The sequence below is a fragment of the Anolis sagrei genome, chromosome 2 (genome assembly GCF_037176765.1).
Source record: "Anolis sagrei isolate rAnoSag1 chromosome 2, rAnoSag1.mat, whole genome shotgun sequence".
NCBI lineage: Eukaryota > Metazoa > Chordata > Lepidosauria > Squamata > Dactyloidae > Anolis > Anolis sagrei.
The window spans coordinates 51159037-51175981 of NC_090022.1; the positions used below are offsets into that span (position 1 = coordinate 51159037).

General features: G+C 38.0%; 1 protein-coding gene across 1 annotated transcript in view; it reads right to left on the reverse strand.

Moving 5' to 3' along the window:
- Window positions 1-11010: 11010 nt before the first annotated feature.
- The window catches only part of C2H3orf20 (chromosome 2 C3orf20 homolog), a 63219-nt gene continuing 57284 nt past the window's right edge, over window positions 11011-16945 (reverse strand). The window contains exons 14-15 of the mRNA XM_067465540.1: window positions 15308-15352; window positions 11011-11308 (exon numbers count right to left, since the gene is read on the reverse strand). Coding sequence (XP_067321641.1) covers window positions 11176-11308; window positions 15308-15352 — 178 coding nt within the window. The 3' untranslated portion in view covers window positions 11011-11175. The remainder of the gene's footprint in view (window positions 11309-15307; window positions 15353-16945) is intronic.

Here is a 16945-nt window from a genome sequence, read left to right on the forward strand (position 1 = left end):
GTTATTTAGATGGTTTATTATCTAAACAAGTGACACTTTTCCATGAGTTACTCATGTCTGTAGTCATTTTGTGGATTTACAAAGCCCCTGATCTGACTTGCAAGGCACATGTTGTTGATTTAAACAGGACAGGAATGTTCTTTTAGATCAGATCATGTCTCACGGGGTTTTGAAGGTTTTAAAATATGAAATCAGGTAAAGTAGTTAGAGAGAAAAATTGTAAATTTACCTATGTTGCCTAGTGAACAGGATCAGAAAAGAGCAAATATTAATTTGAAAACACAGAAATTAAATTTCAAAATAAAAAAACACACAGATATATAAACTGCATTTTCCTAGTTTCCAACAAAACTCACAACCTCTGAGGATGTTTGCCATAGATGCAGGTGAAATGTCAGAAGAGAAGGCTTCTGGAACATGGCCATATAGCCCGGAAAACTCACAGCAACCCAGTGATTCCGGCCATGAAAGCCTTCAACAATACAATTTTAAAAAAAACACTTAGTCATATGATAAATGAATCTTAGGCACATCTATGGCTGGGTCTACATAGCCATATAATGCAGTTTGAACTGCATTATATGTTCACTATATAATGTAAGTCAGTGCAGTTCAAATTGCATTATATGGGTCTACTGATAATATAATGCAATTTAAACTTCATCTTATGGAAGTGTAGGTTCAGCCTATGTTATAGAATTAATGCAATCTTACACCACTTTAACTATCATGGCTCAATGCTATGAAGCTTTTGGAGTTATGGTTTTTCAAGGTCTTTAGTCTTCTCTGCCAAAGAGTCCTGATACCTCACCAAACTACTGTACTGCACAACTTCCAGTATTCCATAGCATTGAGCCATGACAGTTAAAGTGGTGTCAAATTACATCAACCACATCAATTCTACAGTGTAGATCAAGGGTCCTCAAACTACGGCCCGAGGGCCGGATATGGCCCTCCAAGGTGATTTACCCGGCCCTCGCTCAGGGTCAACCTAAGTCTGAAATGACTTGAAAACACACAGCAACAACAATCCTATCTCATCAGCCAAAAGCAGGCCCACTCCTCCCATTCAAATACGAATAAGTTTATATTTCTTAAAATTGTTCATTTTAATTATTGTATTGTTTTAAAGTGGGGTTTTTTTTTGCACTACAAATAAGATATGTGCAGTGTGCATAGGAATTCATTCATATTTTTTTTCAAATTATAATCCGGCCCTACAACAGTTTGAGGGACTGTGACCTGGCCCTCTGTTTAAAACGTTTGAGGACCCCTGATGTAGATGCACTGTAGAATTGAAACTACTCCTTTTTGTTGTGCATCCAGAACAAATTCAGTCTGGACCTGCTGAGCTACCTTCCAGAAAAATCTCTCAGTTAAACTTCCAATATTCATCAGAGAGCTCTAAAAATGTAGTATTTTCATTAAACCACATTCTCTTGGGGGATTACTAGTGTGGTAGAAACAGCTGCTCAAAAGGCTGGTGAGCAGGACACTTCAAAGCTGATAAACAGAAGCATTAAAATACAGTGTGGATTCAATGCTAGATTCATTGCAGGTCAATGGCTGTTTTGTGTTCTAACTGTGTTGCAGCAGAGTCATAAAGCAGGGTTAACATGTCAATTAAACTGGGACTTTTGATGCTTTAACTTTGTCAGCAGCATCCACAGAACAATGTGATGGGACTCTAGAGTAAAATATGACATGCACCTCACATTTTAATGTCAGCTAAAAAATGTCTTCAGTTTTATTAACGAAAGTTGTTGACACTGTGATTAGAGATACACGGGAGTCTGTTTCTGTTTCTGCCGGACTAGGAAATGACACAGGCTGTTTATTGACAGACAGGTTGAATAGATTTTCTATAACAAAGTTAGCATTTGGAAACTTAATCTCAATTGATTTCTGTCCTAGTGGAAACCATAAACTTAAAGTCTTCCTTCCTTCCTTCCTTCCTTCCTTTGCTTTGAGATATTTCTATCCTAGGGTAAGCTGTTGATAAACATGTATAGGGGAATATACATGGAGAGGACTCCACCATGCTTGAAAGGGAAATTGTGACAGAATTGTTAGAATATTGTACTGGGACTTTGAAAATGTAGATTGTATTCCTGGATCTATTTAGTTGTGAATAAATCCAGTTGGGTGACTCTGGGCCCGCCACTTTCTCTCAAAGACCTACTTAACAGGGTTGTTTTTAGGATAAACTGGGGATGCGAACAGTGGGTCAGAGACCCTCCCACCAAAAAGCCCAACCTGTATTAATCCAAAGTCCACTTTTGGTTTTTAAAAATTGGTACTTTTATGTTAACTAGTGTCACATTGTTAAAAGGTGGATTTTGATTAAAAGAAAAAGAAAACTATCTAGGCTAGGGAGTCTGGAAGTATTGAAAACCACAAAATAGCACTTTTGGCTGTACTTTGCTGCTTCTGATTTAGGATGGAGGAGTATACAAGAACAGTGCGCGCCACACCGTTGGGTGCAACTCAGGGTGCATCGATATTGTAAAGGAATGCAATTTGACACCACTTTAACCAATATGGCTCAATGATATAGAGCAATGGGAGTTGTAGTTTTACAAGGTCTTTAGTCTTCTCTGCTAAAGGGAGCTGGTACGTCACAAATTACAAGTCCCAGGATTCCATAGCATTGAGCCGTGTCAGTTAAAGAGATGTCAAATTGCATTAATTCTATGGTGGTAAGTCAACTCTATTCTACTCATATGAAGAGAGCATGCTTTATTTCTTCACTTGCCACTCTATGAGAAATTCTTTCTTATCGAGCATGTTGGGAGAACAATTGGAAAAGATTTTTTTCTTAATAAAGAAAAACTGCATCATTTTAGTGTGATTAGTCTTGTGACACATTATGCAGTATAAATGGCTGTTCATTATTGCTGATGGACTCTAATCAGAATTATTGAGCTAACCTGAACCAATCTATATAATTTCCATCATGGATCTGTATTTGTCATGAACATTGCCATCATAAATACCAAGGTAGTGCAGGAGTTTGAAGACTGTCACATACAACACAGGCTTGACTAGTACTCCTTATGAAATGGCACCAACATCCTCCATGCATATACTATTAAAGTCATAGCTGCATATGCAGTGCAGTGTAGCCTACAGTTACTTTCATTCATTGTAGCAAAACTGTAATTCTCAATCCTTCATATGTTCTTGACTTTAACTCTCTGAATCCCCAACCAACCGCTTAGCCAATAGCCATCCACTAAAACTCCATGATCCATCAGTGAACCCACAGGTTACTACCAGAAGTGACATCCAGTTAGAAATGAAATATATACACACATGATAAGATTCAACCTTGATTATTGAACTGATAAGAATTTTCATAGTTCAAGGCTTATTTTTCATTAAATTTACAATGTTTTGCATGAGTAATAGAACTATTGTGCAGAAGATACTGTTTTATATGCAAGGGGGAAAAGAAGTATTGTGCAGAATAAGTCCCAATTTCTAAATAGCTTTTGAAATACTTTCTCACAGTAAAAAAAAAAGTTAATATCTCAAGTTTCTAGCTACAAATTATGTACTGTGGTCTGCTTCCGGGTGAAATGGGTGCAGTTGCCAATTGGTCCCATCACAGATCATAGCTGCCTATCTTGGATTTACAGATATAGCCTATAATCTCCCTTATGTTGAAGTTGCACTAAACTTGAATATTTATTATAAAGCTAATACACTCTATCTTGACCCCACTTAATAGTTGAACAGTCCTTGTGTAAACTTGCATTGTACTATGCAGGTACTGCCATCATTTTTGTCCTCTAGTTCTGGTAGCTTGAACCTAGGGGTCCTGCCTAAATATTCATTATTCAGATTGGACTTCTGGGTTCCCCTCCACCTGTGGAGAAGCTCCTTTCTTCTCATCTCCTTACACCAAGAAAAGGGAAATCTATACCCTTTATGAGCTTTCAGTCACAGTAGAGGTTGGGCAACCTTTTATATGACTGTGTTAATATTTTCAAACCATGCAATACAAAGCTCTTGCCAAACACCTTCATGTTAATACATTTGTCTTAAACAGGACCCATGTGGATTTGCCCTCTGTGGCAAATGAGGCAAATAGGTTCCAAACAGTCATCCTGAAATGTCTGTGTGGACTTCTGAGTTCTGTCTGGCTCCAGCCTAAGACATCCAGGAGCAGAGACACTACTAGGAGATGCAGCTGTGAGTTTGCTGTTTCTTGGAATGACACTATAAATCCTAATGGATAGCTTCCGCCACAGATGCTGCAGGAGCCATGTGGTTCTGATTAATGAATCTTTTAAAACTGTCCACCATTAATATTTCTCCCAGCCTTATTACAGCCAGTAAATCTGTATGGCATTTCTGGGATTACCTCTCCCAGCATCCTGTTTCCTTGTCTCAGTCCAGTCTTATTGCATCCAGTAAATCCTTTTACCTTTTTCATATTTTCTGTTTGCATGATTCTACATACACAGGTGAGAGATCATTGTTCACCGACTCTTCTATTGGGTTAACGTCTCCAGCCTCGCTTGGATCATCCATCACTTGGGCATTATTGCCCTTGAACCAAAGCATTTGCTTTGCCTCTTCCTTCTAATGTGCATGAATAAACAATTCAGGTTTGTTTTCTTCAATGCACAGGGTTCACAATGAATGCCAAGAAGTACAAAGTGCTAATGTTCTGCTGCACAAGTTACTTTCTAAATCTGCTGAGTTGCCAAAGATCAACATTGAACACGCTGTATATTTTAAATCTGTTTGGGGGGGGGGGGGGGTTAAATTAATGTTTCTGCCAATAAAACACACCTCCAATAAAAGAATCTGAAATACTTGAGACCCGAAAAATTTCAGATTTTGGAATACAGGCAGCCCCTAGTTACAAATATCTGACTTACGAACAACTCAGAAACATTCACTCCTTGGAAGAGAAATTAATTCCTGGAAGAGTTATCATGGGAAAAAGGGGCCTCCATTAAAGCTTCATCACTAATCCTTGTTTCCACAACAAGCCAAGTTTTTCAAAATCCAATTATCACAGGGACAGAAAGTGAAGTGAATGAGATATCTTGGAGGTGGGGCCAAATCTAAACATGACATTCATTTATGTTTCATATACACCTTATAAATATCGCATGATAACAATTTTATACAACATTGTTAATAATGTTGTGCATGAAACAAAGTTTGGATGCACTGAACCATCAGAAAGCACGGGTGCCACTCTATTACCTACCCATGCAGATAATTTCAGATTTTGAATTTTGGAATTCCAACTAAAAGATGCTCAAATTGTATAATCCAACAAGGATAAGCAGAACTTTCAGAGATGTGAGAGTCAATTGAGAACATTATGCACGTGCACTTCTATTCATATATAAGAGATTCTGCCCCTATCCTGAAACACATTTGAAATAGAAATCAAGTCCATGATTTTATGTGACTTGGGAGGGATAGAGGTGAAATTTTACACCTTTAGTTCACCTTTATTCACACTATACAAATCAAGGATCTCTGATGAATTGTGTTTACCATGATATGAACTCCACAAAGAAAGACAGCAGCGAATGCATCTGTAGGCACACAAGACCATAGCTTGGTAAAAGAAGGGGAGTTCTAATTGAGTACAATATCTGGGATGCACCCACAGCATGTTTCCATGCCATCAATCATGAGACCCTGCAGACTATAACTTTCAGCATGTCTCACAATCAGCTATGGTGGTTCAGGCTGTTGGTAGTTGCAACCAAACAATATCTGGAGAACTGCATAATTCACAACTCTGTACTACATGAAGCTTGAACTGTACTGCATAACTGAGAAGTTTGATATTTGTTCAATATCAGGTTATTTTGAATTTGACTTTGAATGAAAGAATATGCAATAGACTTTATATCTGAATGGAACTTTCTTTTAGCCCAACTAGTTTGGAACTCAAACTGAAGCCTTATAAGGGTAGAAGTCTATCAGAGGCCGTTCATTCTCCATGGCTGACTTCTAGTTCAGGGAATCAATAGTCACACCATATGACAGGGGGAAAACCCTTCTCTAGCAAAAGTATTGTCTAAGATAAGCATTCTGCAGGACACTCAGAGTTATGGACAATACTGTACTGCCAGAATTATTTACTGCGTAGTTTCCCATTAAACATTTTCATCCTTGGCAAAAAGAAAAACCCCTCTAGTAAAATTGCAGTATTCCATGCAAAAATCGAAGGTCTCACTTGAAGCAATCATGTAACCAAAAGTGTTTACCTATAGAGTCATCTCACAAAATTTGCTGGAGTTATGGACATAGGGCCCACACAAACAAGTTTAATTCATTGCTCTTCCCCACCTCATTCCATAGGGAGAGGTGGGTAAGAAACTGCTAATGATGAGGATTGTTGACAATGATGGTTGAACAAGAGGCTTAACAAGTCATCAAGTGTCCTATAAGCATACTAACCATTTAGATAGAATTTTTGACTGTGAACAAAACAAGGAGGCACATAACTTGGATTGCTGATGTTCAATTTGAGCAGGAGCCTTTTAGACAGTATTGTAAGTTGTGTTTTGGGAGATTAGAAAAATTGACCCAACTGCTTTTAAGCTTCCCACTCTGGCTAGCTACCATAATTAGGACAGAAATCTAACCCAGAGGGACTGTTGGTCTTATACAGCAAGACAAGTCTTTTGCTGGTAACAAGTATGCGCTCATAGTCACAGCAGAGTATCTGAGTATTCCTGCTTCTTGGCAGGGGGTTGGACTGGATGGCCCATGAGGTCTCTTCCAACTCTTTGATTCTATGATTCTATGATTCTATGAGGAGTCCATAATGACAGGCTCTTAAGGAAAAAAGGAGGAAAATCCAAAGACTAGTAATACCTAGCTATTCCCCTGTGGTCTAATGCAACCATCTATTCACCTTGCTAATTTATTTCTTTAGTACAGAATTCATACGACATAACTTATGTCAGTTCCATGTAGTGTCTTCTAGATAATGAGAACGAGTCTGAATGGGAAAGACTTGCCTAATAAAATGTCACTTTAACGCTAGGAAACTCCAGACCCGTATTAATGTATTACAGCCTCGAGGGGACACTTTGTTATGAAGCTATTACACCCAACACTTGCTTTCTTTATTGAAAGGTGATGAACCAAAACCAAAACAGGAGGAAAGGGGGAAAATCCCAGTTTTGGTGAAAGGAGCTTGGAGCTTTGTTTTATAGCCTCAAAAAAATCACAGTATATACAGCAGAAAATGTACTGTATGTGTTATACAAAATAAGATGTGTTTTAGGCCTTTATAGTAAATTGAAGGGGGTTTTTTTCCGTCAAGAGTGCCATTCTGAGTGTAGCTTCTTTAAGGCCAAAATATTTTGCCTATCTACTAAACTATATATTGAATTGGTTCTGATATATTAGATGGATTGATAAGATCCCCAAACTTCCCTATTCCTTTCTAGTTACCTCAATGTTTGCTTACTTGCTTACTTCACTTAGGCGATCCCTCGTTGACTGAATATGATGGCCTTCCAAGTGTAGTGTCTTGGTGGTGGGTTTGTAGGTCACTGTGGAGCCCTATTCTTGACCCACATGTTCTTCCACAGTGAGGGCATTGATTTCCAGGTAGAAGGCAGTCCCAGTCAGGGTTGGTTTGACACAGCTTCCTCTTGACACATTTCTCCCATTTGCCCTCCATTCGTGCCTCTTCAAATTCCACAGCACTGCTGGCCACAGCTGACCTCCAGCTAGAGTGCTCAAGAGCCAGGGATTCTCAGTTCTCAGTGTCTATGCCACAGTTTTTAAGGTTAGCTTTAAGCCCATTTTACAATCTCTTTCTGTCCACCAACATTCTGTTTTCTGTTCTTAAGTTGGGAGTGTAGTAACAGCTTTTGGAGATGGTGATTGAGCATTCAGACATTGTGGCCGGTTCAGTGGAATTGATGATGTGGGAGCATCTCTTTAGTATGAGGTATAAACCTCAGTGTTTATACCTCATACTAAATATGTTCATAGTCTGAAATTTCAGCAGGTTCTAAAAATCAATTTATGGTTGATTAGAGGTCATGATTTACCCTACATCAAACATTTTCTCATGGTAACAAGTTACAATTTCTAAGAAATTCTGACCAATCTGAGACATGTACTTTTTGTCTCACCTGGCTAAGAAAACAAGATTAAATTCTGTTCTCCTAATAGATCTAACTAAACCTATAAAGATTCTTGACATTCTGAGGACATTCATACATAAGGCATAAATGCTCCCTTAAGCATCTTGCATGCTATTTCATCTACGTGGTAATATTATTAATGTGAGATAGGATGGGGAAGAGAAACTGAACATAACTATAGCCAATGTTAACTTTTATGAGACTCATATTTTTTAATTGAACAGACGTATTGCCTGCTATTCCCACGTCTTTACATTTCCTCCCTAGTTTTGCGCATGCTGGCAGAATTCAAGCACCTTCGCATTATTATTATTATTATCCAAGTACTCCCATACTGGATGGGAGACGGAGACCACCAATGAATACCAGGAGCTGTGGGTTGTATTTCAGAGAAAAGAACTGCCAAAGCCACTTCTGAGCATTCCATGTCAGTCTTATGAAATTAATGGGGTCACCAGAAGTTGACTAATGATTTGTAGACACAAAGACACACAAAAGCTCCAAGTGATTTTGAGCCTGAATTTCCCCAAGCTAAGTCCAGCATTCTGGATAATACAAGTGGTGGGACCCTATGTCTTTACTAATAATATTGAATTCCAGCATTCAGCTGCCCTAGCTAAGATGGCTAATGGTTATGGAGGATGTGTGATACAATACAGTAAAATCTGAAAATCCACAAATTCCTTGGTCATGACCTATTACATCACAAGCCAATTAAAAACCTTGGCATGACCCCAGTATTGCATACTCATGTACAGAATTTACCATAAAAACAATGTATTTGTAAGAATGCTCATTTGTGGCCCTTTTTGACATGTCTGCTTTCCCCTTCCTTTTCCCCTGAACAAATCTGACTGCACTTTACTCAATTATTCCTGCTTCTGTGCTTAAAGCTCCTAGCAAATTATAAAGTGTAGCACTGTCAATATACTTTACTCTCGAAAAGATAAGCTCTAGTTGAAAGGCCACCTAGATGATACAGGAATGGTGTGCTTGCTCTATATTTAGGGTTCACATTCGTGCAAAGAAACAATTGGTACTGGTTGCATGAATTAGGCCTTGGGCTGGAATATGCTTGAGTTAATCTCATCCACAAGTCTCAGAGTTATCTCAGAAGCTCTGGCATCTGAAGAATGGATCCAGCCAGTGAGTAACACACCCCTCTTGATATAATATTGGAAGAGGTATACACTAGTATAGAGAAATCACCAAAATTACGATAAACATGATTTCTTGCCAATTTTATCTCTTAATGTTGCATATTTCCACAGGATCCTTTGCTTGGTGACCTCTAGAATGAGATACAGTTTTCTGGAGTTTGATGTAATGTAATTTTGGCTTAGTTAAGTGTGTTTAATCATTGCCACATATTCATGAAAGTAACACAGGTGAAGATCAGTAAAAGCTGCATCTGGATTGTGAAAATATACTGGAAATATTGAGAAGAAACACATGTGCCACCTTGAAACTATTTATATATTCAGCAGATATAGGTGATAATGCTTTTTTCCCATGAATGACAACACCATAGGATTAGGGCAATGATTCTGGAAAGGAGTCCTACATGTCTGAACAGTGGTTATGGGGGACAGCGGAAGAAGCATCTGTGGAGACAAATAACATGTACAGGAGGAGACTGTACCATTGTTCCCTGTATGTTAGGTTTGTACATTGTGATGGGAGAGAGCTAAGCTATACAAAATATTTTTAATATTACTATTTTAATTTTAATATTACTAAACCAAATTTTCTTTAAACTGTGGATCACGACCCCAAATGGGGTGCCATAACTGAATATGGGGGGTTGCAAAAGTGTTGGAGATGCAGTTTCCTAAATATCTCCCTTCAAATTTTGATTCTAGAAAACTAAGTAGTTTCATAAACCATACTTTATTGAAATCAAAAATGTTAATCACCTGCCATCAAAAGTTCAAGAAGAATTTATTGAGTAATCAAGCAACACAGGTTTAAAACTTGAGCTTCCTTAAAAATCATTAAATGAATTTTGGCTTGAGATTAGGACACAATTTCCAAAATGTCCTGAAATGGCCCTAAACGTTTTGCCATTTATAATATCAAAATATCGATAAACTCTGAAAAATGTTGAAGATGCTTGACATTTTTCAGGATCAAACAGTCAGTAAAGATTTAATTTTTTATGTGAAAATAAACAAGTACATTCATCTCATTAGCATGCAATTTGTCCTTCATCTTTAATAAATGGTAAAATTATATGTGTAGCAAATAATTGTTTTAAAATAAATTTATGTATAATTTATTTTCAGCAAATGTTTGATTTGTATACATATTTTATATACCTATATAACTGGGGTTGTGTAAAAAAATTTCAGGTGAAAAGAAGTCATGAGTGGAAAAGGTTTAGGCTCCGTTCTAGACAGACTGGGCCATACCATAACCGTGTAATTCTCCTGAATTGTTCCCTCTCCCCTAAAGTGAATATTCAACCTTTGGCTTCCCATTTGGCATCCTCTTCCCAAATGGAACACAATTCCATAGACATCTGCAGTGCTGTCCGTGTCTCATTCTGCCTCTCATTTGAGCAAGGGACAAAGAAGATAAATCATTTATTTAATATTTTGTAAATACAACCCATCTAGCAGTGCACAGACTCCCTTTTGGCTCAACATTTGTGCCATTCTACTTTTCTTTGTGACCTCTCTTGTTATCTCACACAAATAGCCCTCTTGCTTTTCTTCCTAGCGCTTCCCACTTGGGTGATGAGATCTGCTTGACCCTGAATCTCTCTACGTTTCATTTCAAAGTCTTCATGAACATTTCCTGCATATTTTGGTGCTTATTTGGGTTGTACAGGAAAATAATTCAAAGCCCTCCAAACAAAACAGATACCTTTTGGGATTTTGCTTTATAATGAATAAATAGTGATTGCTGAAGCTAAATCTGTGGGTACATTAAAGATATCTTTTGCATGTGTGCGTCTCTGTGTGTGCATACACACATAACAATGAGGAAGAATGAATGAAAAGAAAGCTACCACTTTCTTATCCTATTTCTTTCCTTTTTTTCTTGCACTGGTGGCACGCTTTGTCATGCTGACATGCTTTTCCTCCACCTCTTTTATTATCTGGATAATAGACTCTTCTTCAGGCAAAGACTCCTTAATCTTCACATTGAGGAAACTAAATGGAAGGAAAAATTAAGAGAGAAAGTTCACAGTTGACTGTATGGTAGGTCTAGACACTATACTGAAAGCCCTTGTAACATATGGTTGTATCAGGCTGTGTTATGTAGAATTAAGTGCCCTATGGCCACCTTCTGGACAAGCTTCTGAACTCCATTTTCCACTTTAAATCAATACAGCTCATGGAGCTGGGCATGCTGTCTTGGGGATCATCCAAATGTTTCATCCAAATGCAATATAATCCAGTTTGTTTGTTCATTGCAACAGACAGATGGGAGAGTTTTAAAACATGATACCAACCTTATGGAAGCTTGCACTAGACACAGAAATCTGAATCATACTGAGTTGGATAATTGGTTCATTTACCCAGTATTGTAATCTCTGTAGTTCTTTGTGGTTTCAGGCTTTTTTAGCCTGGAGGTCCCAAGTATTCCCTGGTACTAATACAACCTTACATTGCTTCATTTCATTGAGAAGGGCAATGATATCGAGAAGGGCAGGATATAAGTGAGAAGGGCAGGATATAAGTACAGCAGATAAAGATAAGAGAGATTTCCAAAACGGATTGATTTTATTTATATCACACTTTTTTTCTGAAACACAATAACAAATCAGGCAATATTGGATACGGCCAGGGTAGCATGGTGGTGCAAAGTATGTTAATGCTAAACATGACTTACAACAATAGCAATGTAATACTCTGTATATGACCAAAACACTCTAAAGCAGTGGTTCTCAACCTGTGGGTCCCCAGATGTTTTGGCCTTCAACTTCCAGAAATCCTAACAGCTGGTAAGCTGGCTGGGATTTCTGGGAGTTGTTGGCCAAAACACCTGGGGACCCACAGGTTGAGAATCACTGCTCTAAAGGCACCAGATCCCGTGTGATCACTGAAAGTAAGCAAGGTCAGTCCTGATTAGTATTTGGGTGGGATACTACCAATGTATACCAGGTGCTGTAAGCTGTATTCTAGAGGAAGGAACTGCCAAAAAGCACCTCTGCATATTCCTTGCCTAAGAATGTCTCACAAAATTCATGGGGTCAGTTGACAGGTGATGTCAAAGTACACTCACTATACTCTGTATAGTTGTTACAGTTTTTGACCTATCCAATTATGGGATCGAGTAAATAATCTGGCATCCTGAAAATATCAGATTCCATTTTTAAAAGCAAACAATGCCATGGTGGGCTAGTCATAGAAATTTGTAAGCTAGAACTGGTGCCAATTTTTATATGGAGCCTCAACTTCTATTAAGAGTGATCACTTTTTTTAAAAAAAAAAAATCTATTGCTCTAAAGCTCTAAGACAAGGGTTCTCAAACTAAGGCCCAGGGGCTGGATACAACCCTCCAAGGTCATTTACCCAGCCCTTGCTCAAGGTCAGCCTAAGTCTGAAATGATTTGAAAGCACACAACAACAACAACAACAACAACAACAACAACAATCTTATCTCATCAGCCAAAGCAGGCCCACACTTCCCATTGAAATACTAATAAGTTTATATTTGTTAAAATTGTTCTTCATTTTAATGATTGTATTGTTTTTAAGTGTTTTTTGCACTACAAATAAGATATGCTCAGTGTGCATAGAAATTCATTCATGTTTTTTTCCCAATTATAATCCGGCCTTCCAACAGTTTGAGGGACTGTGACCTGTCCCTCTGTTTGAAAGATTTGAGGACCCCTGCTCTAAGAGATCTGACAGTTACATGACTTTGCAGCCTTCAACTAATCCATTGCCTTCATATTATTGATTCCTATTCAACCAATGTAAGCAGTATTTTTAAAGGAAATGGAAAATTCATCCTTAAGGGTAAAATACACTATGCAAAGTAAATATATGCAAATTTAATTTGCATAATTTCTTATGAATGCATAATTTGACATTTTAGAAAACTATGGACATGGCCCTTCAAGCAACATTTAGGCTGCAAACATACACGTTGGATAAAGTCCCACTGAACTCAGCGGGACTTACTTTTGAGTAACATGCACAGATTTCTGACATCTGCTCTTTTAGCCTCTTCTTACTCCCTGTTTCTAAGTACATGTGAGTGGAAAGATCTATCTTAGTTTGAATCAAGCTATCTCAGAATAATTTGTTTGGTATGCAACAATTCAAAATCTCAGGCAGAAAAGGTAAGGATGCTTTGAAAGATAGAAGGAAAAGGAGGAAACTGTGTTCCAGCTGGATGAGGAAGCCATAGCTCTGAGTTGGCAAGACCTGAACAGGGCTGCTAAAGATAGGGTGACTTGGAGGGTGACTTGTCAATGATGGCAATTATCAATCACATAAAATGACATTAGATGGAATTAGACACTCAGGATTTCCTAGATTTACTTGCATTTTTATCATTTAGAATTATTTTTCTAAAGCTTCTCAGTCAACTTCTTCTATTATAAAACACAAAGACTGCTACAGTGAAATGACTACATTGAGTAAAACTTGAGGAATTTACAGACAATCAGCAAACTCATACATCATGACAGCTTAAACTTATCAGGGCCTTCTGATGAAATATATCCAAATGTAAAGCATCTGAATGAACAAAATGGTAAAACTAGTCAATTAACTTGGTGTCCTAGTTCGCAGGTTTATAATGACATCCTGGATTGATATATCAATTTTAGAGAAACAAAAATGACTAATCAATATCATACTGAGAAATGGCATCTACAAGCTAAATAATATCTCCAATCTGGAGAAAATAAGACCAGTTTTCTAATAGAAAGCGTGAATTCACCATAAGTAACCTGAAAACAGGGCTCTGAGTGACTACAACAGAAATCAGTTAACACCCTTGTCAGATGATTATCCCAGGTGCTTTCAAAAAGCTATCCACTGGCTGGTATGCATTATGTGTGTGTGATAGTATATTGACACTGACCTGTTTTGGGAAAATAATCTATTCCCCATGTGAGAGTAAGAGCAGCAAAGGAAGAATCATTACTCCATGTTTCTTCCCAATTGGTTACTTATTGTGGCCTGAGAACAGACTCCCTTCCTGCTTCTACTTGACATACCATTGAGAAGTTTCTCTGTCTTAATAGATGCATAACAGACAAAAGGTCTTTTGCCCTGTTTTCCTTCCTTTCTGATCTTTTTGTTATATCCTCCGTATTCAGTTTTCTGATCTATATTCTGCTTGCTTTCTTCCTCCCTCCCTCTCCTTTGCTACTCTTTTTCCTTTCTTTCTGCAGTAGGTGAAAAAATGTCTTCTTGTTTGGGTTTTTTTTTTTTTTTTTGCCTTTAAATTCAACTATTCTGTAAAATCTGAACCTTGGTCTTGCTTTTCCTCCTAGGAGCCATAAAGGCATAAACCACCACCCAGACTCAAAACTCTAGGGGCCTCATCACCATCAGCCGTCCAACGCAGGTGACAACTGGGGGAATTACCAGGCAGCGTGGCTAATCTGGCAGGCAGTGGGGGAATCTGTTGCTCCACACCCCATATTGCCATCCTTCCCCAACTCATGGAGGAAAGTGACGCTTTCCAGTTCGGCTCCCCACGCTTGCCCCATTGTATGCGACGAGAACAATGGAAGCCTCATTGCTCCCTCTTACACACTTTCACCACAGTTCAGGACCAACCCCGCTAGAAGTAGATGTACATCATTTGATTGGATCTGGTGGGTTCCATCCCCGAACTGTGGTGAAAGTGTTGTACAACTGGTACATTTACCCTTGTGATGAAGTCCTGAGTAACGGAGATGGACACATAGCAGATGATGGTAAAAACCTCAACCAAAGACAGTGGCAATGACTAAAGTAGAAAACACTAGGCTAAATATTGAACAGTCTGACTTTTTTTTTTTTGCTTTTAATAATCCCATATTAAAATAATCGCCAGGTACCACTATTTAAGAGTACTAATGCACATAGAGATTAAATGTACAAAAATATATCACTAATTGGTGGTTGTACATTTTATGTTAATGTTAATTGTGTGTGATCTGTATACTTTATTATGAATAAATAATTTTTAAAAGTACTAACCTTTCTACAACCTTAACCGCTATCTTTGGAGGTTCAGCAGTGGGACTAGGAAGAAAAATTAACAATATTTACATTAAAAAATAAGTCTTGTTATATTCTGTCACTCGTTATTTACAGTTTTATTGCTTGAATATGTATTTTACACTTTGTCAGTGTTGCAGACAGATACTTACCTATTGTCATGGAAAAATCCTAGGTAATTTACACATTTCATCACCTTCGAACCCATATAGACACATATGTCAGGAAAAGGATGTTACAGTTTTTGAAGGATAATACATTGTCAAAATTTATTGGAAAACTGGTGTTGAACTCCCCCCCCCCCTCTCTCTATATATATCCAAAATCCTTTTATTAAATCACTGGCGTGTTTGCTTTCATAACAGCAATATTCTCTTCCTTGCAAGTTCCATTCCCTGTAGCAGAATTCTAACAGTAGCAGAAGTAAATGCATTTGTTTATGTATTGCAGGTTCATTCCCTCTTTCTTTCAAAAAAGTCAAAATGGTATACATGCTTTTCTCACTATTTTACTCCCATAAGGTAAACTAGGATGAATGAGTGTGAAACTGATTCAAGCTCACCTAGATAGCCTTACTACCAAATGTACATAGATGGCAACTTGGGTTTTTCTGATCCTAAGTCTAGTGCGGTAGCAAGTGACTGCCTCTTCAACTTGTGACCCACAAATGTAGATGCTAATCAGACATGGCATCCCACCAACAACTCAATATAATCCTATTTGGCTACCGCCTGGAAATGGACAAACCTGGAAGTGGGGAAATTGTGTGTTGCATTCATGTCGGAGGGCTTCCTTTTTCGCTAATTTAGTACTTGCTGCTCTCAGTTTAGTGTGATATCAAGGTAAGGAATAGTTATAATTTACTATTCCAGACAAAACCTCTTCAGAGTCACATATCAATGGTGAAAGGTTAGAAGATTCCTTATTCTTAAAGAAGATCTAATGTGTTCTCTCTTGTAAGCTGCAGTTGAGTAACACCTGAGTAACGTGTGAGAAGGATTATCACATTTGAAAATAACCTTTGATAATAATTTTGCAAATGTAAGCCCAATTCATACAGAAAATAAACTGTGATTCTACACATCAGATTGGGGGAATGATAAGAGATGCATAAGAAATATCACCAGTGCATTTATACCTCATATTGTTTACTACTTACAGAGATCTTCAGAGAAACAAAAGGCTTTACATCATGTAAGCCATTGCTTGTTCACTTAATATCTTTAAATTCAAGAATTCAATCAACATAATAAGGAGGAAACAGGCTGTCACGATGTACTGATTAGCTGATGATGAATGAAGGCTGTCTATCCATATACCTCCCACTGGGTGAGTCAGGTAAAATACAATTTGAGCTGCAAAGTGCCAGAAATTTATTTCCTCCCTCATAAAATGTCACAGGTTTTTGGTTTTTTTTTTTGCCCCAGGGAGGCCTGCCTCACACTTTTAAAACTATCACTCTAAAACCAATGCTTTGTCACCAAGATATCAGGTATATCACCCAAGAGCCTATGGCTGAGAAATGTCTGAGTTCAGAGGGAGGGTGACACTGTGGACCATCAGCTGAACAACAAAAGCAGGATAAGGCAATAAATGTTTGTGGAAGACCTTGGATGC